The sequence below is a fragment of the Chanodichthys erythropterus genome, chromosome 4, assembly GCF_024489055.1.
Source record: "Chanodichthys erythropterus isolate Z2021 chromosome 4, ASM2448905v1, whole genome shotgun sequence".
Classification (NCBI taxonomy): Eukaryota; Metazoa; Chordata; class Actinopteri; order Cypriniformes; family Xenocyprididae; genus Chanodichthys; species Chanodichthys erythropterus.
Genome location: NC_090224.1, coordinates 36,984,680 through 37,012,349, shown reverse-complemented (window position 1 = coordinate 37,012,349; position 27,670 = coordinate 36,984,680). Strand labels below are relative to the sequence as shown.

The window sequence follows — 27,670 nt, the reverse complement described above, 5'->3', positions numbered from 1 at the left end:
ATTCATATTTTATTACCATTTATTGTTTTGTAACTGACTCTTACAGATGTCAGTTTAAATATGAAGGCTGTACATTAAACATCTTTTAATGCCCACAGAACATAGCATACTTCAGTTAAACATTTGATCAATATTACATTTTGCAAAGCAAGGCATGACAATGTACATAAGACAATTACACAAATCTTAATGATGCATGTCAGTTGATGCTACTGAAGTGCCAGAATGAATTAATAAAAAATGATTAACTTGTGCACATGTATAAAAAACCCAAAACAATAACGACTTGACTGTGTATACCCAGTCAAAACCTTCCTTAAAATAGACTGCATCATTTCTGAATGTGTTTTAGTTTAAGATAAGAACCCACTGGAATATTAAAATGACCTTTATATGCTACGAGAGATGTGACAGTAGATTTAAATATTCACTTATTTATGAAACAAATGGTTTTAAAAACCTTAATGGCACAATGAATGTATATCTTGATTTACTGAGATGTGAAATGATAGTTTTGCAGTAAACGCCTTCAGAAGAACACAATCATGTCATTCATGGAGAACTGGAGGAAAATGAAATGCTTTTTTTTTCAGAACGGAAATTGTAATAATCCCAGTGGGCTTTATTTTTAGATGTTCCTAAACAACGGCTTTGTGTAGCCTAATAAAGATCTTCATCTTCACAAAAGAAAAAAAAAAGACTTTATGTAACAAAGAGTTCTAAAGGTTGTAGATGGAGATTTATGACACTATTTTGATTCACAATATATAGAAAACAAATTTGTCTTTTTAAGCAAAATACTAAATATTATTACTCTATACAAATATTACCCGTGCACAGAAGATTTGTAAAGCAAATAGTGCCACTTTTGGCAGTCTCATATTCATGTGGCCAGAGTTATGGAAGGCTATGTAAACCATCGGTGTTATATTGAGATTATATTTAGAGCATCTCATAGTCAGTCTCTAATTCATTCCCTTTCAAAACAGCTGTTTTATAGCTGTATTGTCTATTGCACTTTGTGACACATGACAAAAAATGAAAAATGGCACATTAGCAGTCCCTTTTCTTTGAGAACATGTAAACCACAGCACCCAATTTACAATATCTAGTGAACTGCATATATATATATATATATATATATGCATATATATAACTAGCTAATCAATTCAAAGTGTTTACATTGAATAAGGAATAATAAGGACGAGTGTGGCATAGTGTTTGAGGAAGAAAACTACAGTGGTTAAGCAACAGATCTAGTGGCCATAGAGTAGAATCCACTGGAGACCAATGAAATATGTTAATGTGCATAAAGTTGAGCAGTGGAATCATAAGGAAAGAGAGAGGAGTGTAGATACATGTGTGTGGGACTCATTTCATTCTGCTGATGTCCTACGGTGTCTGCAGCGGGCTGTCCTCCGTCTCGAGCTGGGCCAGCTGTCTCCGCAGACTGTTCACTTTGTTCTGCAGCTCCTTGTTGTATTCTATAATATGGACCATCTCCTGATAGGCCTCATCCAAACACTTTGTGGAGCGATTCCAGCGAAGGAATATCCCTGCAGATAAAACAAGACATGATGGGAATATTGAAAGTAAATTTAGTCACAATGTGCCTGATACAGTGGCATGAAAAAGTATGTGAACCCCTTGCAGAATCTGTGAAAATGAGAACTATAAGAGGGACAATAAAAAATGCATGTTATTTTTTGTTTAGTACTGTCCTGAGTAAGATATTTTACATAAAAGATGTTTGCGTTTAGTTCACAAGACAAAACAATAGCTGAATTTATTAAAATAACCCCATTCATAAGTATGTGTACCATTGATTCTCAATACTGTGTGTGGTTACCTGATGATCCACGACTGTTTGTGTGTTTTGTGATGGTTGTTCATGAGTCTCTTGTTTGTCCTGAGCAGTTAAACTGAGCTCTGATCTTCAGAAAAATCCTCCAGCTCCTGCAGATTCTTCAGTTTTCCAGCATTTTTACATATTTGAACCCTTTCCAGCAGTGGCTGAATGATTTTGAGATCTGTGTTTTCACACTGAGGACAACTGAGGGACTCAAACTCAACTATTAAAAAAGGTTCAAACATTCACTGATGCTCCAGAAGGAAACACAATGCATTAAGTGAAAACTTTTAAACAGGATGAAGATGTCACATTTTTTCTTATTTTGTTTAAATATCATTGTTTTTCATTTAGTACTGCCCTTCAGAATCAACAGAAGATACTTGCATGTTTCCCGGAAGAAACATTAAGTACAATTTACCTTGATATTTGAATTCAAAAGTTTTCACCCCCCGACTCTTAATGCATCGTGTTTCCTTCTGGAGCATCAGTGAATGTTTGAACCTTTTTTAATAGTTGAGTTTGAGTCCCTCAGTCGTCCTCAGTGTGAAAAGATGAATCTCAAAATCATTCAGTCACTGCTGGAAAGGGTTCAAATATGCAAAAATGCTTGAAAACTGATGAATCTGCAGGAGCTGGAGGATTTTTCTGAAGAACAGAGCTCAGTTTAACTGCTCAGGACAAACAAGAGACTCATGAACAACCATCACAAAACACAAAAACAGTCGTGGATCATCAGGTGACCACACACAGTATTGAGAATCAATGCTTCACATTAGTGTTGCACGATATACCGGTACTAGAAAGGTATCGCGATACCCTGCTTTTAAAAACGGTACGGTTCTTAATTTTATTAGTACCGGTACTTTGTGTGCCAGCTGTATTTCCTAATGTGCGACAGCAGGGGGCAGTGTGCGTGCAGCGCGCTGCTTCTAAGGCAAATTGAGTGATTTATTCCTCTCAACTGCACAACGGCTTTAATGGTGACGAAACGAGAGGTGTGGTTGCATATACAGGTGCTTTTGCAGACCGTCCACAAATTGTTGAGAAAGCAGATGCACAAAGCAAAATATAGCATTATTTTGCTTACATTGCCGACAGTCAGGGCAAGCCCACGGACACCACAAAGCCCGTCTGCAAAATATGTTACAAAATAACGCAAGCGAAGGGAGCATCTAACTTGGCAAAGCATCTTGCCGTCAAACATCCCGATTTGTACAAAGAATTTAAAGAGCGACAGGTTAGTGAATTTGATACCAGCGTTATGTTTATGTTTTCAAAAATTAAAGTGTTATTTATATTACTCATGCAAGCAGACATCCGCAAAGAGGTGTATTATTGAGTCTAATAAGTGATATCTGGTTGCTAAAATAAAATTAATTTTAAAAAACAAATATGTGAAGGGAATATACAGTTATATTAAACCAATTTATGCTTTAATAACATTGCTCTAATTACATTATATTATTGCTCTAATTCCAATCACACAATTCGTTATTTACGTGCAGATAGTGAAGGAGGGACAGGCGGAATTGCGCTCAATGACACACAACAGAAGCGCTCTCTCTCTCTGTCGCGCGCGATCAGTTCTCCTCGCGCCTGAATAGTCAAATACACGTGCACATAGATGTGTCCATCGTGTGGAGTATCTCGCGTGAATACAGTCGGTTATGGCTTAAGTGGACGTAAACAGGTGGGTAATAACTGGATATGCGTCAGTTACGTCCATGCATTCAGCAGCCAAATTAAATAGGCCTGTCCATCATTAATGTTAAACAAACAACAAAAGATGTTAAATAAATGTAGGCTATATGTTGAATAAACCTAGTGTATCTGAAAAAAGATTATTTTTAATTTACTGTTGTTTTTGTAATTTGCTTCTTTGTTCTTTTATATAGCCTAACACAAATAACTTGCTTACATGTATAATAAAAAACAAAAACAAAAAAACAGGAAAAAAGCATAATAGCATGTTCGCTGATCAATGTTTACATGTGAATAAAAGCCTAAATTCAATCAATCGAGTCTCTTCAGAAAATTTTGACTAAACTGCTCAATTCATCTGGATTAGTTTTACATTCTCTTGTAATTGCGTAGCAGTTTATGGAGGGACAGAAATCATTCAAATTTAATTTAAAATATCTTCAGTTGTGTTTCAAAGGTCTTACTGGTTTGGAACGACATGAGGGTGAGTAATTAATGACAGCATTTTCATTTTTGGGAGAAATATCCCTTTAAAGGAACAGGGAACAAAACACTGCTGCTGCCATGGTGTTCCATATTTTTCCCCCATAATGCTGTTTAAAGAGTAGACATAGTAATATGGTTGGGCGATGTCTACCAAATTGGCATCAGACGATGTCTACAGTGAAACACTGAGATCATCTATCAGCCCAACCCTTTAGTACGATACAATTTTCAGTGATAAACCCACTCTTACAATCTGACATTGTAACAACACAGTGAAATTACACTTTAAATATAATATCTTGGAGAAAATGTCACAAGCTGAAATACATGTAAACTATGGCATTAAGCATTGAACCTAATGTCTCAGCGTATGTTTACATGTGCAGTTATAATCAAGCTACAGTGGGTTTTTTTTTTTTTTTTTTTTTGCATAGTTGAGCAGTCTTCATCTGCATAATCAAATATTTGAAGGATTAAATACACATTGCATAATTCATACTCCTGTCTTGATCAAGCGCATAACACAGAGGCATATTGTAGATTAACATACATACACATGCTGGACGAGGGCAAGCTGCAATCACATTATATAGGTCTGTTAGTCTATGAGAATGAGAACAATTTCAGTCAGACTAAAGCATTTACATGACATTTTGAAAACATTTTTTCTTTACCCTTTTGAAAAGGAAGTAAACTCTAGCATTCTTTCAAAAAGAGTACCATTAACCCTTAAATGCATGCCTCGGGTCTTTAGTGACCCGGGACATCATTCACTACCCTCCTCCTCGTTCATTTTTTAAAGTTAGACATCAACCTTCTTGGTATTCCTCAATCAATTCAATATAAAGAATATAAGAAAAAAAATCATAAAATTATAAAATAATGCCTATTTTTGTATTCATTTTTTGTAAAAATTGTATAGGGTCGCAAACGACCCGAGGTGTGTATCAGTGTAAGTATATTTTTTCTGCACAACAATAATTTAATCTTAGATGACGGAATACGTGCAATTCACCTTTATTCCACAAGGTGGCAATGTCTGATACACAATGCTCAAGTGACGACTCTTTCAGACAGAAAACGAAATAATAAGAAAACCATGAAATGGCTCAGCGATTTACTGCAGAGCAAGTACTGAACGCAATCAAATATGACTAACTGTTACTGGATGGATCTGGTGAAGCTGTTAGCGATCAAAATATTGATTTTAAAGATTTTGAAAATTATATAGTTTTGAGAATATGAGAATAGACTCATATTCGTGACCTCAAACATAAAACTAGCCCATTATTTGCTGAATTTACTGGGAAATGAGCTCTGACGAGGACAGTGATGATGGCATAAAACATCTGCTCAAACTGAGCCCTTTCAAGCTCCAAAAGGTAACAAAATAAGATTTATTTTATTCTTCTGTAATTGTTACTCTAATATCAGAGGAGTTTTATATCATCACGACAGGTAGAGATCCTTCCATGTTAGATATTGATCCGGGTCGATAACGACCCGAATATGTAAGAATGATTGGCGAAACAGTCATTCATTTAAGGGTTAAGGAAATAATGTACTATTCTTTTACAAGCAAAACTGCTTTTTGATCCACCTAAGTAGGACCTAAGTATATCTGTAGGTTTTTAGTTATATATAAGATTTTAACAATTAAGCACACTTCTTCTGACATGTAAATTAACTTTTTACAAAGCCATGCCGTATCTAAAGGCTATACATAAGGAAACCTTAAACATACAGTATGACTGGAATGTTTGTCACCACACCCATGTTTCTGAGCACACGTACAGCTGATAGTATGTCAGCAGCAGAGCGCACTGGTCAATACCCACCCAACTGTGAAATTAACATTAGATAAATGTTTCTCAAAGTACCTTGAAGCATAAATTCTTTGGGCACACTGTCCCCAATACTTTCAACTACTGCTTAGATTACAAATAGATTGTTTAAACTAGCTATTTTGGTGAAAAACTTCATGACCATTATTCTAAAGTGTGGAAAATACTATTAACAAAGAATGAGTAGGTGTCTCCAAATGTTTGACTGGTAGTGTATATGTAAGGTCTAAACATATCTGCGAGTTGTTTGAGAACTGCTCATGTGACTGAAAGTGAACCCCCACAGCATTAAACTCCGTGTGAGCTTGGCTGCTTTTCCTGAAAGAGTCCCTTTCACTGCACCTTTAAAAAAGAGGCACGACAGGTTCCAGAGGTGAGGACTAAAAAAAAAAAAAAAAAAGAATGGCACAGAGGTCATCGGGTTGAGTCATTGTCACACTTCCACGTGGCGTTAATACGCATCCTCTGAAAGGTTTAAAACAAGCATTGTTGAAGTTGCTTCTTTAATGAGTTTTCAAAAGCGCTAAATGGATCATTCAATTCAAAATAAAATTAACTGGGAAATTGAGTTCATTTTATCTTTGTCTAATCTGTGCCTAGAAAACTACCATTTTTGCCTTAACACACTAAACACAAAAAATAACTTTATGAAATATAAATCATTTAAATAATACATTTTAATTAATTAATATTATTTACATTTAAATTTTATTTAAATTATTTACTTTTTTTTAATAGCATATAGTTCATAGTTTTAGTGGCTAGACGGCTTTTATTTTCATTACACCAGGAAAATTTTGTTAAACGTTTTTGAAGCGTCACTAATGCACAAGATATCTATAGGTTCATCTACAGCATGTCATGGAAGAATGGTGACGTACTGTTGCGGTCATTTCAAAACACACGCTGATCTCACAGTCCACACGTTTTTAACCTCCTGGGACCCACTTTCCTCTGCAGTGAACATTATATTTTAGTGAATTTCTCTGGCACTATACATGTCACAGTTTTAAGTCAGGGCTTTTCAGAGATGCTAAATGTTTGGAGGTTTCTCCAGGACAACAACTCCTTAGTCTTTAAAATGACTGACATTAATTTAGTGATCAAATTGAGCACGCTCATAGAAATATGATAATATTTTATAATTATAATTTAAATTGGATTAATTTTCAAATTGTTTGTTAAAAAAAAAAATCAACAGGGCATTGATTTCATACATGTCCACAGAAGAGACTTTACAGCATATTTATCAGGCATTCTGGGAGACAACAAGTGAATAAGGAAAGAAATTACATATCAGTATTCCTATGAAATATTAGATGATATTTTTAAAATGTTGCCAACTATTACTCCTATTATTACACTTCTTTTGTTGCTCCAAGAACACATTAACATGCAAATTAGATACAGGCTATATGTGACACTGGACCACAATAAAGGGTCACTCAGATTTCTGAATAAATCTTTCCATTGATGTATGGTTTGTTAGGAAAGGACAATATTTGTCCGAGATACAACTATTTGAAAATCTGGAATATGAGGGTGCAAAAAAAAATCTAAATATTGAGAAAATTGCCTATAAAGTTGTCAAAATGAAGTCCTAAGCCAGTCCAAAGTTCCTTTAAGACAAGTCATTTCACTCGGCGGCCATCTTTGAAACGAATCTCGGACATCCTGGGCATCATGCAATCTCTTTGAATGGGGAAACATCAAATTCTCCGAAACTGTTCGCCAACCTTACGATTAAATTTCATATTTGAAATCACCAATGAAATCAAACAACAACCGGCTCATAAATTTAGTTTCTAAACGCTCGAATCATGACAAAAAACTATTTTTCAGGCTGGATCAAGCTAATGCGCATGCGCAGACCTAAATGCGTGTCTCTTCGGAGGCGCGCGTCTGACTGTTTCTATAGAAACCGGTGATTCTAACGGCCGCTGTAGCGATGACTTTCCCAGTCGGCGATTGGCTCTTATTTAGAAGGCAGGACTTATTCCGCCATATTGCACGTTACACTTTCTCCCATTCAAAACAATACGAGTGACACGTCTTGTTTTATTCTATAGTCTTTGGCCACTCACAAAGATAAATGTTTGATATATTTACAGTAGGAAATTTACTAAATATCTTCATAGAACATGATCTTTGCTTAATATCCTAATGATTTTTGGCATAAAAGAAAAATCAATAATTTTGACCCATACAATATATTGTTGGGTATTGCTACAAATATACCCGTGCGACATATGACTGGTTTTGTGGTCCAGGGTCACATATATACATTGTATTGAATGGGAAAACCCATGTATTAAGGATGCAAGATATATCAGCTACCATATTAGTATCGGCCGATATATGTTAATTTTGAGTGTTATGATACAAATATTTGGCTGATATATTAAAGCCGATAAATAATGGATTATTTCCATCAGCTGAGACACTTCAGATACGCACTGTCCACCATGATGGCTTTGAATTGCTTGAAATATGATTGAAATCACTTCAAAAAGGAAAACACAGTGAAGTTCAACATGTGCAGCGCAAGTCTGTCATATAAGCTACATAATATTATAATGAGAACACCGTAATTGTGTGCCTGGGACATGGCTTTTAATGGTGAAACTTTTGTTTTTGTAATCAGGCTCTCAAATTTTATAAAAATTTGGATTTAGATTTATTAGCCAATATATCGGTAATCGGCTTGCAAATATAAAGAATTATCGGTTATCGGTATAGGCCAAAATGTTCATATCAGTACATCACTACCATGTATGTCCATTTTGCACACATATTGCATAAAGTAAACTTATATCAATTCATTCCATTATATCTTTCATAACATAGTTGACAATCATCTTTAAACAAAGTTTAGTTAAAAAAAAAAAGATCCTGAAAACTAAATTTGATTTTAAAAATTCCATTGTTTTTTGCCTATCCATGTCACTTGATGACATTTTATTTTTTAAACTACCGAGTCCTGGTGTCCACTACACAGGATATAGCATAACATATGAAAAAATATATAATTTTCAAAAAAAAAAAATCCATTTGTTTATGCTAAACAATGTAATGACTTTTTCATTTCAATGCAATGAAAAAATACTTAATTCAAAAAAAAAAAAAGTCCCCCCCCCCCATGAGTCTTAGGAGGTTAAGCAATTTGCAAGTGTAAATACCAAACAACACATGACTGCCACCTACAGGTTAAATGGGTAAACACATACTGTTTAATATCACTGTCATGACTCATGATATTATGTTCACAGCTTTACATTCTTAAACTAAGGTGGCTGAAATTCTCTCTCTCTCCCACACACACACACACACACACACACACACACACACACACACAAACAAACAGACACACATTATATTTATTTATTTATTATATATATATATATATACATATATATATATATATATAGAGAGAGAAAGATTTTGTGGCACTCACCCTCCCACAGCAGCAGGCTCTGAGGTGCCACAGACGGCCAGATGACCAGGTTATTGGGTTCATACAGTGGGTTCAGGAATCGCTCCAGCTCCTGAGGACGGTTCACCCACGACCACAGAGACACAGTTTTCTGAGACAGCTGCAGCTTCACCCTGAAATATTACACAGAAACTAAGTACTTAGTTTACATTTACACCCAAACTTTACAGTAAAGTTTATGTTACGAGGAGCCAGACACATCCAGCCATTGCCATCCGTTATCTCACTATAAGCAAACAAAAAGCCTTTCACCAATTCTGCTCTTCAAGCTTAACCATAACATTCAGAAACATTTTGAGCTACTGAGTCTTACAGAACAAATAGTCAGTATTCATATCACAAGCGACACTCTTAATTTTTTTTTTTTTTGCAGCAATGCAACATAAGCAGCATTTTCAGTTCCCCAAAGAACCTTTCAGTGAAAAGAACCATCGTTCTTAGTGTAAAGAACACTTTAGAATCTTTAGAATCACTTTAGAATCTAAAGAATCTTTTGTGGAATGGAACGGTTCCATAGATGTTAAATCTTTGTGGAACCACAGATGCCAAAAAAGCAGCTTTATTTAAAGTGTGTTCGATGTTAAATGTTAAACCACAATGAAAGCAGTCCTCTGAAGTCTAAAGGTCAGATTTAAGACATCTCACACACTTCACACCATCCATTGTCAGTAACTGACATTTTGAAATGTGATGCACATTTGAGCAATAAGTGGAAAAACTTTGCACAACACTTTTACTAAAACATCCTGCTCAGAATAAGGAACAAACACAAAAGGGTCACGGCCAGCTACAAGTTGACCTCTGCTGACGTAGGAGTGTTGACGGAGGGGGTCATGACCTCTGCTCCTGAATGTGTCTTTCCATACGGATAGAATTACAACCTGCCAACTTAAATGTGTTACATGTAATTGTCAAGTGCAAAAATACAGCCCTATCCTGAATGCCACCTCCGACGAATCCACACTGACCGCACAGGCTGTTTGGTTATAACTTCAGAATGATAAAAAGAGTGTGGCGTTCGGGACAGGGCCTGAGTTGGCTAGTTAGAAATTAAGGATGATGTATCAAGGATTGTACAAACTGTTTTTACGAGAAGGCTGTACGTGATGTGATAGAGGAAATGAGACAGTATGTGAGATTCTGTAAATGGAGGTGAATACTAACCTTTCAGCCACTCTGTTTCCAAGGAAAGTGCCGAACTGTGAGGCATAGGCGTGCTCAAAGAGCATGATCAGGAAGTTCTCACTGAACTGGAAGGAGCAGGGGAACTGCCGCAGGATCTGCCACACACAGTCCAGGAAGAGCAGGAACACGGGCGCTTCACTTCGGGGCTTCCCGTTTGAGTACGCAGACTGAGCACAGCGCTGCTGGAATGGGTGACCGGCCTGGAGGTAAAGGGTCATAGGTTATTCAGGTTATGGACCCCGACTTGGTTCCATCCGCAGCACAGGACATAATTGCACTATTTTATCATTTCTACAGTTTAAAGTGAGTCAAAACAACAGAGCGGTTCACACCTCAAGTGCACAGGGTCATTTATGGTAATGATCTTTCAGTGCTACATCCTCTAATATTTTCATCTAAAGCCAAACGCACTTCATTCAATCCTTTTCTGCTCCGTACGTGTTGCTTTTCTCTCCTGTTAAAGACGTGAAGCGCTGCATTAAGAGCTGCAGATTATGCGGTTATTTTAACAACAGTAGCAGATTTGCTAATAGATTTGCTAAAACATGAGAATGAGGCAAATACAATTATTTTAAGATGTCATAACTAAAACAGTTTTGAAATTGTGGCGCCTTTAGATGTTTTGTTTTTTCCCATACATTTAACACTATTAATCAGCATGTTAAAGGGTTAGTTCACCCAGAAATGAAAATTCTGTCATTTATTACTCACCCTCATGCCGTTCCACACCTATAAGACCTTTGTTAATCTTCAGAACACAAATTAAGATATTTTTGATGAAATCCGATGGCTCAGTGAGGCCTGCATAGGGAGCAATGACATTTCCTCTCTCAAGATCCATTAATGTACTAAAAACATATTTAAATCAGTTCATGTGAGTACAGTGGTTCAATATTAATATTATAAAGTGATGAGAATATTTTTGGTGTGCCAAAACCCCCCCCGAAATAACGACTTATATAGTGATGGCCGATTTCAAAACACTGCTTCAGGAAGCTTCGGAGCATAAATGAATCTTTTGTGTCGAATCTGATGTTCGGAGTGATTTCAGCCGTTGGCAGTTTGACACGTGATCAGAATCATGATTTGATACACTGATTAATTTGTGCTCCGATGCTTCCTGAAGCAGTGTTTTGAAATCGGCCATAACTAAATAAGTCGTTATTTTGTTTTTTTGGCGCACCAAAAATATTCTCGTGGCTTTATAATATTAATATTGAACCACTGTACTCACATGAACTGATTTAAATATGTTGTTAGTACATTAATGGATCTTGAGAGTGGAAGTGTCCATTGCTCCCTATGCAGGCCTCACTGAGCCATCGGATTTCATCAAAAATATCTTAATTTGTGTTCTGAAGATGAATGAAGGTCTTACGGGTGTGGAACGACATGAGGATGAGTAATTAATGACATTATTTTCATTTTGGGTGAACTAACCCTTTAAGAGCATTTCATAATAAACAATGTTATAATTTGGAAAATTATTTAGTGATGGCAAGGGAAGAATTTATTTATTTATTTTTTTCAGCTCATGAATAGAGTTTTGATTTTTAGATTATTATTAATTTTTTTTAGTAGTTTATTATTTTATAAGGCTACAACTATCGATTATTTTGATAACCGATTAATCTGTCAAATAATTGGGTGAAAAGTCTTAAAATGATTATACATTCAAATTTAAATTTTAATCCATTATTTTAAACAATGTTATTCCACATCCTGCTCAATGCTGTCCACCAAACAATGTGTAATATAAAGCCTATTGAAACAAATATAGTGAATGTATCTATACAGTTTCTGTACATTATAAGCAAAAAAGGGTTAAAATAGACATTACATTCTAAACCTAAAAACAACTGATTGCTTACTATTTTAAAGTAGAATTTAAAATGAATTAAAAATTATGGTAACACTTTAGTATAGAGAACACATATTAACATAGTAGTTGTTAAGTTTAGGTATTGGGTAGGATTATGGGATGTAGAATAAGGTCATGCAGAATAAGTCATTAATATGTGCTTAATAAGTACTAATAAACACCCAATATGCAGCTTATAAGCATTTAGTTAAAAGCAATAATTGTTCCTCATACTGAAGTGTTACCGAAATTATAATAAATAAAAGTAAAAAATGTTAAAAATGTGCCCACCGGCACTCATTCATTGAACTCTGTGAAGTTTAACAAGACGCTTGTTGTCAGAATATGCTAAATGGAAATACTCTTGGGACTTTCTAACATTTACAGATAAGGATATAACCATGAAAATTAAGTTATGCGCCTAGGAAAACATGTCAGAGGCATTAAACCGCACACGTATCGGTCAAAATGCAACAGGGCAAGTCGCGATAATCGCTTATGCTTTTGTTTGAAGCGCTTATAAATATAAATCATTCACATGTTTCTGACAACTTGGAACATGTTCCTTTCCCACAGCAGCTCACTGTGTCCTCCGCTATTTTCCAAATGCGTTTTGTTTATAGAAATATGTTATTCTCTACTGTAAAGTGACGTGACACCACACAAGCACAGTGCGCAGACGTAATTGAAAATCAAATTTGTTGTCGATTATTATCGAAAATAATCTATTTGATCAATTAGTTGTTGCAGCCCTGTTCTTTCAAGTGCATTCTGGGAATTTCTATAAAGAAAGATGGAATGATTTTGACAGTGGGACAGCCTTAGAGATGGCCGACTGCTGAGGAACTAGGCAGCAGATTGAAATAAATCAGGCAAATCTGAGCAAAAGAGTCTTCCTGGTAACCTCTCTCACCTGTAACCACTCTCGCTCAATCAGCGCCTCAAAGCCACGGATGGTTCTGCATGCCGGGTCGAGGATGATCTGGGCGAGAGACGTCACCTGCAGTGTTGAGTCAGTGCCCTCCGTACCATGAACCAGAACTGACGCCCCCTCCCTACAAAACACCACATTACACATTATGAAAATAACCTATGCGAAAAAGAAAACATTTTAGTGGTGATTTTTTGGAGATGTTAAAGCATTAGTTCACTTCAGAATTCAAATTTCCTGATAATGTACTCAACCTCATGTCATCCAATATGTTTAAGTCTTTCTTTCTTCAGTTAAAGAAATTAAGGATTTTGAGGAAAACATTCCAGGATTTTTCTCCATATAGTGGACTTCACTGGGGTTCAACGGGTTGAAGGTCCAAATGTCAGTTTCAGTGCAGCTTCAAAGAGCTCTACATGATCCCAGACGAGGAGTAAGAGTCTTATCTAGAGAAACCATCGCTCATTTTATAAAAAAATAAATAAAAATTATATACTTTTTCACCACAAATGCTCATCTTGCACTGCTCTGTGATGCTCCATGCATGACGAAATCATGTTGGAAAGGTCACATGTGACGTAGGTGGAAGTACCACGGTAGGGCGAAAAACTCTATCTCATTTTCTCCTCCAACATCAAAATCGCCTGACATCGTTGTTTTACCTTTTTTTGTAAAGGGTGTTTGACTTAGTCTTTGTAAACACTGGATCAGTACTTCCGCCTACGTCACGCGTAGGGCTGGGTACCGAACTCGATACTTTTTAGGTACCGATCGAACTGCCTCGATACAACCGAGTATCGAAAAGTGTCTTGTCATTCGGTACCAAATTTCGGTACCTCAGAATGGAGCCGAGTAGAGGGGCGGAGAAATGCTTTCGCTGTCTCGTTGAGGAGCAAGTAACGTTGCGCTACATTATTATTTATATCTAACTATATAAAACTATACGCGCGAGAGAGACCCTATGTGCGAGAGGGCGATTGAATCAACGGTTTCGTTTTCCGTTTATCTCCGAATGGACGGGTGAGAAACGGCTGTTTATGTGACCAGCCGGTTCACTACAGATACTGTTAAAACAAAAGTGTCGCACTGCCTGCAGAAACAGCGGAACGCGCAATGTTTTTGTAGTCTAGTTATGGACAGGTACAACACACAGCAGCTTTACATCAGCGTTCTTCGCTCAATTCTATGGAAACACGCGACCGGTTCGTGACAGGCTCGTTCGCCTGCACTAGCCAAGGCTCTGCCTCTGGTTCCAGAACGCAACAATTCTGCTGAAAAAGGGGTATCAGCGTCCTCCTGATACTGCGGATAATCTGCGGGTCGGGCCAAGTTATTAAAAAAAATAACATTCAAATTAATTGCGGGTGGATGAGAGATGAATCATTAATGTGTTCATTTTAACAGAACTCTTATTTCACGGTAAGACGCAACGAACTTGCGTCACTTACCGCTTTGATCTTGTTAATAATAATTAATTTTTTGAAGAAGAACAATTGCTGAGTGATTTAAAAAGAGCCTCACATACTGAATTTTTGCACTGGAAAACTAAACTTTATTAAAACTTTGCACTGATTTATTGTGTTGGGTAAATTTTGTTAATTTGTGCTTTTTTTATTCCCCGCAGTGGCTCAGGAGATGTGTCTTTGAGTCTGAAAAAAGTCAACAAAGTTAAAATATAAAACCAAAGATTTTTTTTTAGGTTATGTAATCTTGTTTAAACAGATTTTATAAAATTGGTATCGAAAAAGGTATCGTTTAGGTATCGGTATCGAAGTCAAGGTATCGTATCGTCTCGGTATCGAAAATTTTTGAACGATACCCAGCCCTAGTCACGCGTGACCTTTCCAACATGATTACATAATGCGTGGAACAGTGCAAGACGAGCATTTGTGGCTAAAAAGTTTATTTTATTTTATTTTTTTAGAAAATTACCGATTGTTTCTCTAGATAAGACTCTTATTCCTCGTCTGGTATCGTTTAAAGCTCTTTGAAGCTGCACTGAAACTGTAATTTGGACCTTCAACCTGTTGAACCCCAGTGAAGTCCACTATATGGAGAAAAATCCTGGAATGTTTTCCTGAAAACTGGACATTTCTTTTCGACTGAAGAAAGAAAGACATGAACATCTTGGATGACATGGGGGTGAGTGAATTTCAGGAAATTTTAATTCTGAACTGAACTAATCCTTTAATACCAGTTTGAGAGTATTTAGCACACATAGTGCTACAAACCTGATAATGAACTGCATGCCAAAAGCTGCGTTTAAAACAGTAGTACCAGGGTGGTATCAACATAATGATGATTACAGCATGACAACAGCAGTAATTATCACCACAACGAGCTTTGGTGAGAAACAGGGCGACAGCAGCTTTTGTAATTAACTTAGAATAGAAGTAAAACAGTAATTAACACAGCTGCACAGTAAGCAGATCTGTCTGTGTGCGTTTGAGAGACAGACGTATCCACAGATGTACCTGTCGATGCACTGTGCAGCTAGGCAGGCCGTGGTGAGGATCTCCTTCACATGACTCTGCCAGTTGGAGGCTTCGAGTTTACTGAGCCAGCGGTCCATGCTGTGTGACTGATCATTGCACGCCTCCACCAGCTTTATCAGACTCTCCTGCAGAACATTAGACCTGTGGGAGAACAGCTGTCAGATTATAGTCCCAGTTAAAGAACTCACTTATGCAGCTGTGTTTGTTCATTGATTGCCTGATTAATATTGATCACAACCTTTAAAAGTACTTCCTTGGTTTGGCAAAGTCTAATCTGACTGGCTGACTTCAGTTTGCCTGGAAACCAAGCTGAGCGCTTCAGAAATGGCCACTGGATTTAAAAATAGGAGATTATGTTTTTGATTATATAATAAACCATCAATTACAAAAAAAATAAAAAATACAGATCTTATTGTGAACAATTCATCCATGTACAGCAGACATTATTGCTCTGACTGTACTGATGCTGTTGAATGAGAACTGAACTGAGCTGGACAATGACGTCACTGTTTTCTGCAGAACTGCTTATAGATTAAATAATTAAAGGGTTAGTTCACCCAAAAATGAAAATTCAGTCATTAATTACTCACCGTCATGTTGTTCCACACCCGTAAGTCCTTCGTTTATCTTCAGAACACAAATTAAGATATTTTTGATGAAATTCGTTTGTTCAGTGAGGCCTGCATTGACAGCAAGGTAATTAACACTTTCAGAAAGGTACAAAAGACATCGTTAAAACATTTCATGTGACTACAGTGGTTCAACCTTAATGTTATGAAGCGACAAGGATACCTCGTGTGCGCCAAAAAACAAAATAACGACTTTATTCAACAATATCTAGTGATGGACGATTTCAAAACACTGAATCATGAAGCTTCGAAGCTTTACGAATCTTGTGTTTCAAATCAGTGGTTCAGAGCGTTTATCAAACTGCCAAAGTCATGTGATTTCAGTAAAAAGACGCTTTGTTATGTCATAAGTGTTTAAAAATTTTAATGGTTCACCACTGGGGGGGCGTGACTTTGGCAGTTTGATACGCGCTCCGAACCACTGATTCAAAACAAAAGATTCGTAAAGCTTCATGATTCAGTGTTTTGAAATCACCCATCACTAGATATTGTTGAATAAAGTTGTTATTTTGTCTTTTTTGGCGCACAAAAAGTATTTGTGTCACGTCATAACATTAAGGTTAAACCACTGTAGTCACATGAACTGTTTTAAATATGTCTTTAGTAGCTTTCTGGGCATTGAAAATGTTAATTATCTTGCTGTCAATGCAGGCCTCACTGAGCCATCAGATTGTGGAACAGGTGTGGAACGACATGAGGGTGAGAAATTAATGTATGTACTAATTTAATAGCTGATGATCTTTACAACAGAACTGAATCACACTGAACTGAGTTCAGCTGAACTGCATCATTTTTCTGTTATCACTGTAAAGCTGCTTTGAAACAATCTCTATTGTATAAAGTTCTATAAATATAAAGGTGACTTGACTTGATATTTGCAAAATAGTTGTAAAAATGATGAATTTTAATTTCATGATGACTTTAAAAATGTGTGCCAAAACATTTTTTGAAAGATAAAGTTTTTGTCTAAAGGGGTCATATGATGCCATTTTAAAAGTGCACCGTTTTGATTATTTGGTGTAAAGGAATAGATTAACATGCTTTAAAAGGGGATCTATAATGCCCCTTCTACAAGATGTAATATAAGTCTCTGGTGTCTCCAGAATGTGTCTGTGAAGTTTCAGCTCAAAATCCCCCACAGATAATTTATTATAGCTTGTCAAATTTGCTCCTATTTGGGTGTGAGCAAAAACACATCATTTTTGTGTGTGTCCCTTTAAATGCAAATGAGCTGCTGCTCCCGGCCCCCTTTCCAGAAGAGGGCGGAGCTTTAACAGCTCAACAACAACAAAGCTGGAGAATCTCACGCAGCCAAAATGAGGATTGTCAGTAACGGTGTTCAGCCTTACATTGTTCAAACCGGAGTCGACACTGATGGAGAGACTCAGGAAGAAGTTACAACTTTTAGACGTTTCTGAATGGTTAGTGGATAAATTGATGTAGTTGCTGTGGAGTTGATTCAACTCATCCACTAGCATGTGCCGTCATGTTCATCTTTTATCATTGAATTGACCCTCTTTGTGAAGCAGATAGTCTGGCTCTGTGAGAACACACACCTCTCAATGGCTTTATGGATCCTCCTCCACTGCGGGTAGTTGGCTTCCTGTTCAAACCCTCCGCCGCGAGCTTTAGCCTGCTGCGCTACAGCGATCGTCCGCGTGTCGATGATGTAACCGCGCTTCCCTGCGCAGAGCGTGGCATTGATCAGTTTCTCGTCTTCTTTGCAGCGGCGTCCGTTGGTTCCCGTCAGAGGCTGCGCTGCTCGCATCATCACCTGTGGACAGTGTGATCGGGGTCTGAATTAAACAGATCAACGCTTGGAAACAACATCTTCAAGGTGTTTTTCTAACCATGCCGTTCTTCTTGTGGTAGTAGCTGAGCACAGGGAAACGGCCGCCGTGGCGGAAGGAAGCAGCTTTGCAGAGACTGTCATCATCGATGTCTTTGGGCACGGTCAGTAAGGACGGGTACGAGGGGCACACGCTGAAGTCTTTATTGACCTCGCTCAGTCTCCATTCATCTGTCTGAGAGAGAAGCGCAGGACTCTGGTCAACTTTACAATTTACAGTTTATTTTTAAATGAAAATAACCAAAAAACCTTTCAGCAATGTACTGTTACTCAGTCTAACTGACCCTTCGCAAAGACCCGCCCCCCTTAGTTATTGTTGCTTTGTCCGATAAGTCATGGCTCTGTCACGCCACACACAGTGAAAAATACATCGCGGAGCAAAGAGGACACTGACAACACGTCGACAGATAAGACAGAGCAGATTACTTATGATATTAAACAAAGTCCCAACTTTCAATTTGTGTAATTTGTTAAGAAATTCGAACAATAAAAGCATTTTGTGTCTCTTTAAAGGAACACTCCACTTTTTTTGAAAATAGGCTAATTTTCCAACTCCCCTTGAGTTAAACAGTTGAGTTTTACCGTTTTCGAATCCATTCAGCCGATCTCCGGTTCTGGCGGTACCACTTTTAGCATAGCTTAGCATAGTTCATTGAATCTGATTAGACCGTTAGCATTGCGCTTAAAAATGACCATAGAGTTTTGATATTGTTCCTATTTAAAACTTGACTCTTCTGTAGTTACATCGTGTACTAACGGAAAATAAAAAGTTGTGATTTTCTAGGCTGATATGGCTAGGAACTATACTCTCATTCCGGCGTAATAATCAAGGAACTTTGCTGCCGTATCATGGCTGCAGCAGTGCAATGAATAAATTACACTTTACTATCTTTTAAATTGTAATAATGTTTCACAATGTTTTTGGGTTCCTTGCCGCTGTCGACATCTATCTATCACTAGCAAAGCCTAGCAAATAGCCTAGGACATGTTAACAATGTGTGCTAAAAATGTTAGTAATGTGTTAATTTGTGCTAGAAACATGCTAGCAATGTGCTAAAGCATGCTAGCAACATGTTAAAGCATACAAGCATTGTGTTAAATCAAGCAAGCAATATGTTAAATCATGTTAACAACCAGCTAAATAATGCTAGCAACATGCTAAATCAAGCTAGCAACATTTTAAATTATGTTAGCAAAATGCTTAATCATGTTACATGTTAAACCATGCAAGCAACATCCTAACAATGTGTTAAATCATGCTAGCAACATGTTAAATCATGACGTGCTAAATAATTCTAGCAACATGATAATTTTGCTAGCAACATGTTAGTAATGTGCTAAATAATGTTATCAACATGTTACATTATGTTGATGTTCTAATCGTGCTAGCAATAAGCTAGCAATGTTAAATCATGTTACCAATATGTTACATGCTAACTGATGATAGCAATGTGTTAAATCATACTAGTATTGTGTTACATCAAGCTAGCAACATGTTAGCAATGTGCTAAATCATGTTAGCAACATGCAAAATCAAGCTAGCAACATTTTAAATTGTTAACAACATGCTTAATCATGATAACATGCTAATCATGCTAACAATATGTTACATGTTAAATCATGGAAGCAACATCCTAAAAAAAATGCTAAATCATATTAATATTGTGTTAAATGCTAAATCATGTTATCATGTTAAATCATGGTAACAACATGTTAAATCAAGCTAGCAAAATGGTAAATCATACTACCAAAAATGGTAAATCATACTAGCAACATGATAATTATGTTAGCAACATATTAGCAATGTGCTAAATCATGCTATCAACATGTTAAATTATGCTAACGTTCTAATTGTGCTAGCAATAAGCTAGTGATGTTAAATCATGTTAACAACATGTTACATGCTAAATCATGTTAGCAACATGCTAAAACATGTTAGCAATGTGTTAAATCATGCTATCAACATGTTAAATTATCCGAACAAGGTTCTAAATCGTTCTAACGACAAGCTAGCAATGTTAAATCATGTTATCAAAACATGTTACATGCTAAATCATGTTAGCATAAATGCTAGGTCATGTTAACAACAAATGTTAAAACATGTTAGCAATGTGCTTAATCATGCTAGAAACATGCTTATGCTAGTATTGTGCTAAATCATGTTAGCAATATGTTAAATAATGCTAACAACTTGCTAAAACATGTTATAAACATGCAAAAACACCTCATCTATCCATCTATCTATCTATCCGTCTACCTATCTGTTTTTCTGACAGACTTTATTGCCTTCAAAACATTCAAACTTTAAATTCATTCATTCAATTCATTAAGATATCTTACTGACCTCAAACTTTTGAATGGTAGTGTGTGAAATACTAGCTGTATTCATATTAAAATTGGACGTCATAACATGTAGTCATGAGTATTTGTTCCCTGGCTTCCCATAGAGAACAATCTGAAAAAACGAACAATGATACACTGAGAAAACACATCAGGATTTTCTCTGATGACCTCAGTGTCAAGACTTCCAGGGATAAAACAATACCATAGACTCCAGATCTCTGAAAGCCTCCTCTGGCATGAACAGCTGCCATCCATCCTCAATGACCTCGAACAGAGGACGGTAGAAGAAGGGGTACATCAGGGACACCGAGTCCAGCGTGGACAGAGCCTGAAAGATGAACGATCAGAACCTGAACACCAACAGCATAAACTGATAGAGATGCTCAGGTTATTATTTGTGCATTATTATTCTGTTTTATGAGTGAGTATTAATGCAGTCTTACCTCGATTGAGCTGGCAATATTAAGACACTCCTCCATGCCAGGTATGTCCAGCTGGATCACCCGCAGGTCTTTACACTTCACAATAATAGTTCCCAGGGATCCCACAAACCTGCGCACATTACATCAGTAAGTTTTATATTTCATGTTTTTGAAAGAGCTCACCAAGGCTGCGTTTGTTTGATTAAAAACAGTAATACTGTGAAATAGTATTACGATTTAAAGACACACTATGTAGATTGTTGCCTATTCAAAACAAAGGTGTAGCTTGATGACGGCGATTTTGAGCGTGGGTTCAAAGTCTTCACCTCACAGCCAGTGGAAAGAATCCGGGCAGAAATCACGTTCATGGATGAGATTATTAACGTTACTGTAGTATGAAGCAGAGCAGGCGAGTGCTGTGGGAGCAGAACGAGGCCGCTGGAGCGATTGCTAATGAGAGACGAGCATGAGACACGCCTCGAGATCAGCGGGACTTTTGTTATGCCACAGACGAGCGCTTCTGCTTCTTCCAGTCAAGCGTATGTGGGGTAACGCAGCACTGTTTATCATATTAGACACATCTGAGTGTTGAAAGTTGTCATAGTGCTAATCTTCGCTCGGCGGCTGCTATGAGACACTTGTTGCAGATCGATATTAGTCATGGTAAAACATGGTACTCACGGTAAATCAAGAAAACGAGATTCAAACAATAAGACTTACTGTGTTGCAGGGCTGGGACAATACATCGATTCTCGATTCGCAATACAATGAATCTGGATCAATCCTGATATTTTCTCTCTCGAATCGTTTTAACAGCAGATGGCGCTCTAGGCTAGTTTTTAACAGCACACTGAAATGCTCACAGACTTGCCAAATCCTCGGTTTTCCCACAGAATTGGGCTACTTTTACACTGTTGCCGTGGGTTGTTTTTCATGTCTGCGGCATAGGCGTGGGAAGTGGGGGTGCTGGAGGTGCACCCCCCAGCAAATTTTTGTTCAGTTACATTTTTTCATTTTTATCATTTAAAGGTGCCCTAGAACTTTTTAAAAAAAGATGTAATATAAGTCTAAGGTGTCCCCTCAATGTGTCTGTGAAGTTTCAGCTCAAAATACCCCATAGATTTTTTTTTATTCATTTTTTTAACTGCCTATTTTGGGGCATCATTAACTATGCACTGATTCAGGGCTACTGGCCCTTTAATTATCGTGCTCCACGCCCACGGAGCTCGCGCTTGCCTTAAACAGTGCATAAAGTTCACACAGCTAATATAACCCTCAAATGAATCTTTACAAAGTGTTCGTCATACATGCGTCGGATTATGTGAGTATTGTATACTGTTATATTGTTTACATTTGATTCTGAATGAATTTGAGGCTGTGCTCCGTGGCTAACGGCTAATGCTACACTGTTGGAGAGATTTATAAAGAATGAAGTTGTGTTTATGAATTATACAGACTGCAAGTGTTTAATAATGAAAATATCGACGGCTCTTGTCTCCGTGAATACAGTAAGAAACGATGGTAACTTTAACCACATTTAACAGTACATTAGCAACATGCTAACGAAACATTTAGAAAGACAATTTACAAATATCACTAAAAATATCATGATATCATGGATCATGTCAGTTATTTTTGCTCCATCTGCCATTTTTCGCTATTGTTCTTGCTTGCTTACCTAGTCTGATGATTCAGCTGTGCACAGATCCAGACGTTAATACTGGCTGCCCTTGTCTAATGCCTTGAACATGAGCTGGCATATGCAAATATTGGGGCGTACATATTAATGATCCCGACTGTTACGTAACAGTCGGTGTTATGTTGGGATTCGCCTGTTCTTCTGAGGTCTTTTAAACAAATGAGATTTATATAAGAAGGAGGAAACAATGGAGTTTGAGACTCTCTGTATGTCATTTCGATGTACTGAACTCTTGTTATTCAACTATGCCAAGATAAATTCAATTTTTCATTCGAGGGCACCTTTAATAATGCTCAAGCATAGGCAGAATTTCCAATAACGTGTTTTGCAGCGTTGAATAATGTAGCCAATCTAGCAATGCTTGCTTTTATGTTTCTGAATGTTGTTGATACTTTAATAACAAATATTATAATGTATCATCGTTTATGCTGGGATCTGTAAGTTGTGGCTAGAGCTAGGCGACGTAACTTCTCGGATCTCGGATGTACTGAAAAAAAAGTTTTATACTATTTTTTTGGTTAAATGCTTAGGCTAATGTATTTCCCGTGTGCAGTCAAATGTCATGGTGTATGAGCTATGCAGTGTTCTCAGCTATTTTTTTTTTTTTTTCCTCAGAGATATGCATGTTGTTTCCCTGAGTTGAGACACATTTTATGAGCACAGCACCCCCAACCTAAAACATCTACCTTGCCCCTGGACCACAGGTTGAATTGACCCCAAATAATGTGATATTTAGCCCCTGGAATGCAAATTTTACTGGGGGAGCTCCACCAAAAACGTGACTTTGCGATTGGGCTAGTTTTGAGGAGCAATTGGGTGGGTTTTGTTATGAAAACCTGGCAACCCTGAATGCTCACGAAGAAGAGTGCTGGACAGCGATCGTGCGTTCGGATGAGTCATGTAAGTGGTTAAATATACTTGCACCTCGGCTCAGAATGCTTTTATGACAAGATTAATTTCGCTTCAACCTTTTCGAACTTTATGAATGATTATTTCAGATTTAAGTGGTGTGTGTAAAGGAACTGGAAGCAAGCAGAGTACAGGTCTTTCTAAATCATGTAGCGCCATCTGTTGTTAAAAACTGAGCTCAGAATCGAATAGAGAGAGGATCGCGATACACCGGAAAAATATCAGAATCACTCCAGATTCTTTTTATCGCAAATCGATGTATTGTCCCAGCCCTATTGTGTTGAGCTATATAACATGATTCGTTTTCTGTCGATGAACGTATCCTAACAGTTGCTCACCTGTCTAATAAAATACATAATATATTAAAGCGTCTTTGGGATTTCCATGGTTTCTACAAAATAAAACCGGAAATCGAAGGTAACGCGGGTGTGATTACATTAATAGGCGACGCACTGACATGGTCCGTGTCCTGGTTAAAACTGCTTATTTCTCTGGATTCTTGGAAACATCTGGGATAATGTAAGTGAACAAGTAAAAAAAAAAATAATACTGTTCTAGTGGTTTTTGGATATTTTAATCTAAAAATCTTACATATTGTGCCTTTAACTTGTTAATATTTCCATCATGTTGCAAAACATTCTTATCAAACTAATTTCTGTTAAAGGGATAGTTCACCCAAAAATGAAAATTCTGTCATCATTTATTCACCCTCAAGTTGTTCCAAACTTGTATATATTCCTTTCTTCTGATGAACATAAAAGGAAGATATTTTGAAGATTAAGGGAAACTGAACAGTTCTAGGGCACCATTGACTTCCATAGTAGAAAAAAAAAATACTATGGAAGTCAATGGTGCCCCAAAGCAGCCTGGTTACAAACGTTCTTCCAAATATCTTCTTTTAAGTTCATCAGAAGAAAGAAACTCATAAAAGTTTGGAATAACTTGAGGGTGAAAAAATGATGACAGAATTTAAATTTTTGGGTGAACTATCCCGTTAAGCTTGTATATATTTTTAGAAAGCATTTTTTCCTTACTGTTTCATATAATGACCACTAGGAGGCACCCTAGGCATATGTTTTCCTTAATTGATTTTCTCTGAAGAGATATACATTGTTGCTGAAAACGAAAAAGTAAAGGGAGTGACGCATGTTCGTTGCGTTTTACCATGAAATGTGAATTCCATATCTTTATTAAAATCAACACATTAATGATTTATTATTCTCATTCACCCGAAATTAATTGAAATTATATTTTTTATTACTTGACCCACGGATTATTCACAGTCTCCACGGATATACCCGCGATCCGTGCATCACTACTGTCAATATAGTGTTATTAAATCAAAATATTATTTGTAATCATGATAGTATTCCCATACTTTACAAAATGAAACTAATCTGATTACTTTTTTTTTAATTAACTGTAATGAATTACAATTACCAGATTTTTGTATCCTGATTACATAACACCGTTACATGTTTTTCGTTACTCCCCAACCCTGGCTGCTTAATATTTTTAGTATAATACCCTCCGGTTTCACAGACAAAGCTTCAGTCTAGTCAAACACATGTTTGAGCTGTTTTAAAGGTGCCCTAGAACATTCTTTCACAAGATGTAATATAAGTCTAAGGTGTCCCCTGAATGTGTCTGTAAAGTTTCAGCTCAAAATACCCCATAGATTTTTTTAAATTCATTTTTGTATCTGCCTATTTTGGGGCATCATTAAATATGCGTGTATTCAGGCTGCGGCCCCTTTAATTCCTCACGCTCCCTGCCCCCCCGAGCTCTCGACTATAAAACAGTGCATAAACAAAGTTCACACAGCTAATATAACCCTCAAATGGATCTTTACAAGAAGTTCGTCATGCAAACTGCATGCATGCGTCGGATCTAGGGCTGGGCGATATATCGCATGTGATTGTCACGCGCATTTCGTCAGTAAAACCGGTTCCCTGATTGCCGCTAAATCGCCATCACCTGCTTTCAAATGGAGCGGCATTTAATAGACAGAGCCGTAGATCACTGATAAGCCACGCAATATTGCGTTCATTATTGAAGGCGAGACATCTGCGATATGAACGCGATATTGCGTGGCTTATCAGTGATCAGTTATCATGTTAGTATATTATTTATTTGGATGTTTACATTTGATTCTGAATGAGTTTGAGGCTGTGCTCCGTGGCTAACGGCTAATGCTACACTGTTGGAGAGATTTATAAAGAATGAAGTTGTGTTTATGCATTACACAGACTGCAAGTGTTTAAAAATGAAAATAGCGACAGCTCTTGTTTCCGTGAATACAGTAATAAACGATGGTAACTTTAACCACATTTAACAGTACATTAACAACATGCTAACGAAACATTTAGAAAGACAATTTACAAACATCACTAAAAATATCATGTAATCATGGATCATGTCAGTTATTATTGCTCCATCTGCCATTTTTCACTATTGTTCTTGCTTGCTTACCTAGTCTGATGATTCAGCTGTGCACAGATCCAACGTTAATACTGGCTGCCCTTGTGTAATGCCTTGAACACGGGCTGGCATATGCAAATATTGGGGGCGTACATATTAATGATCCCGACTGGAGAAAATGCTGTATTACTGTTATTAAAAATAAAGCTGCATTTGATTATGCTATGTTAGCTACTTCACACAATAGTGTTTTTCTCTGAGGCATGGTAAAGCATGGTACGCGCAAAAAAATCAAGAAAATTAGATTTAAACAATAAGACTAAACGCGTTGAGCTATATAACAATAATTAGTTTCTGTCTATAAATATATCAAACAGCTGTTCCCTTGTCTATTAAAACATGTATTAAAACATGGTGTTTTCATGGTTTCTACAAAATAAAATCGGAAACCGAGGGTAATGCGGGTATGACGCAATTGACAGACGACTCCTCACACGTCCTTGGTTAAAATTGCAATTTTCTCACGATTTACAAATAGTTGAAAACATTTGAGATATTGTAAGTACTCAAGTGAACAAAATATATAACACTGGCCTAGTGGTTTTTGGATATTTTACTGCAAAAATGCACCTTTAATCGAAGCCCTGTCTGTGAAACCAGGCTTAAAGTGTAATATATTTGTTTTAAGGATTCTTTGATTAATGCAAAGTTCAAAAGAACAGCATTTATTTGAAATATAAATCTTATGTAACATTATAAATGTCACTTTTAACAATTTAATGCGTCCTTGCTGAATAAAAGAAAACTTTATTAACTGCAAACTTTTGAAAAATTGCACTTCACGAGCTTTCAGTATGTCAGTTACCTTTTCTCAATGGAGTCGATGTTGGTGTGAAGCAGCCAGAGCTCCTCAGTGTTATCCTGGCGAGAGGACAGGATGATGTGATGTCCGGTCAGACACAGAGTCCCCTCCACAGTGGGCATGAAGGGCCTGTGCAGGACCACCCCATCCACACGAGGGGTTTTGATCAGCTCTGCAAACTCCATGATGATCTGAGAGGCACAAGAACCCTGTCCAAAACATGTCAGGAACACTGGAATTCATTACAAACACATTCATTATGTCTTAATCTCATTTTTAGGTTTGTTATTATTGTGTGATTAGCATGTATTTAGTTAATACATTAATTTTCTTATGTGCTGTTGATAGGAGGTTTGTTGTTGTTATTAATGTGGATTTTTCATCTGCTGCAGGCTCCAAAACAACAGACATATAGACATATACATGTCTTTATAAACAATTACTGTAACATATTCAATGTATTTGTCGACTCGCTGTGTCATCACGCTGAAATAATGACAGGCGGGATTTGCAGCTTTGAGGTGCTCGACAGAAAACTGTTTACTCGACAGAAAACCGCAAACGCAACTTGTCAAGAACAAAATGTGCATTATAAACATGTACTTAGATTAGATGAGAGCGATAACAGCAGCATTCCTCTCACCTGACACCCCACTTCCTTGTCTTCCACTCCTTTGTTGGATTTAAT

At 37.0% G+C, this 27,670-nt stretch overlaps 1 protein-coding gene across 1 annotated transcript; it reads right to left on the bottom strand.

The window, feature by feature from the left end:
• On the bottom strand, positions 1 to 27,670 carry mtmr9 (myotubularin related protein 9). The gene is made up of 11 exons (XM_067384862.1): positions 27,626 to 27,670; positions 26,986 to 27,191; positions 21,113 to 21,221; positions 20,872 to 20,997; positions 18,328 to 18,501; positions 18,034 to 18,251; positions 15,828 to 15,989; positions 13,336 to 13,477; positions 10,541 to 10,761; positions 9,338 to 9,489; positions 1 to 1,556 (listed from the first exon to the last, which is right to left on the bottom strand). Exons 2-11 carry the CDS (start codon positions 27,165 to 27,167, stop codon positions 1,393 to 1,395), a joined length of 1,650 nt encoding a protein of 549 aa, XP_067240963.1. The 5' UTR covers positions 27,168 to 27,191; positions 27,626 to 27,670; the 3' UTR covers positions 1 to 1,392.

Bases quoted from the DNA above. Each gene is read 5' to 3' on its own strand.
- mtmr9 (XM_067384862.1), bottom strand. From the start codon at position 27,167: ATGGAGTTTGCAGAGCTGATCAAAACCCCTCGTGTGGATGGGGTGGTC. The intron at 13,478-15,827 runs GTACATCTGTGG...GGTGTTTTGTAG, and splicing joins GCTGCACAGTGCATCGACAG to GGAGGGGGCGTCAGTTCTGG. The intron at 9,490-10,540 runs GTTAGTATTCAC...GTAATATTTCAG, and splicing joins GGAAACAGAGTGGCTGAAAG to GGTGAAGCTGCAGCTGTCTC.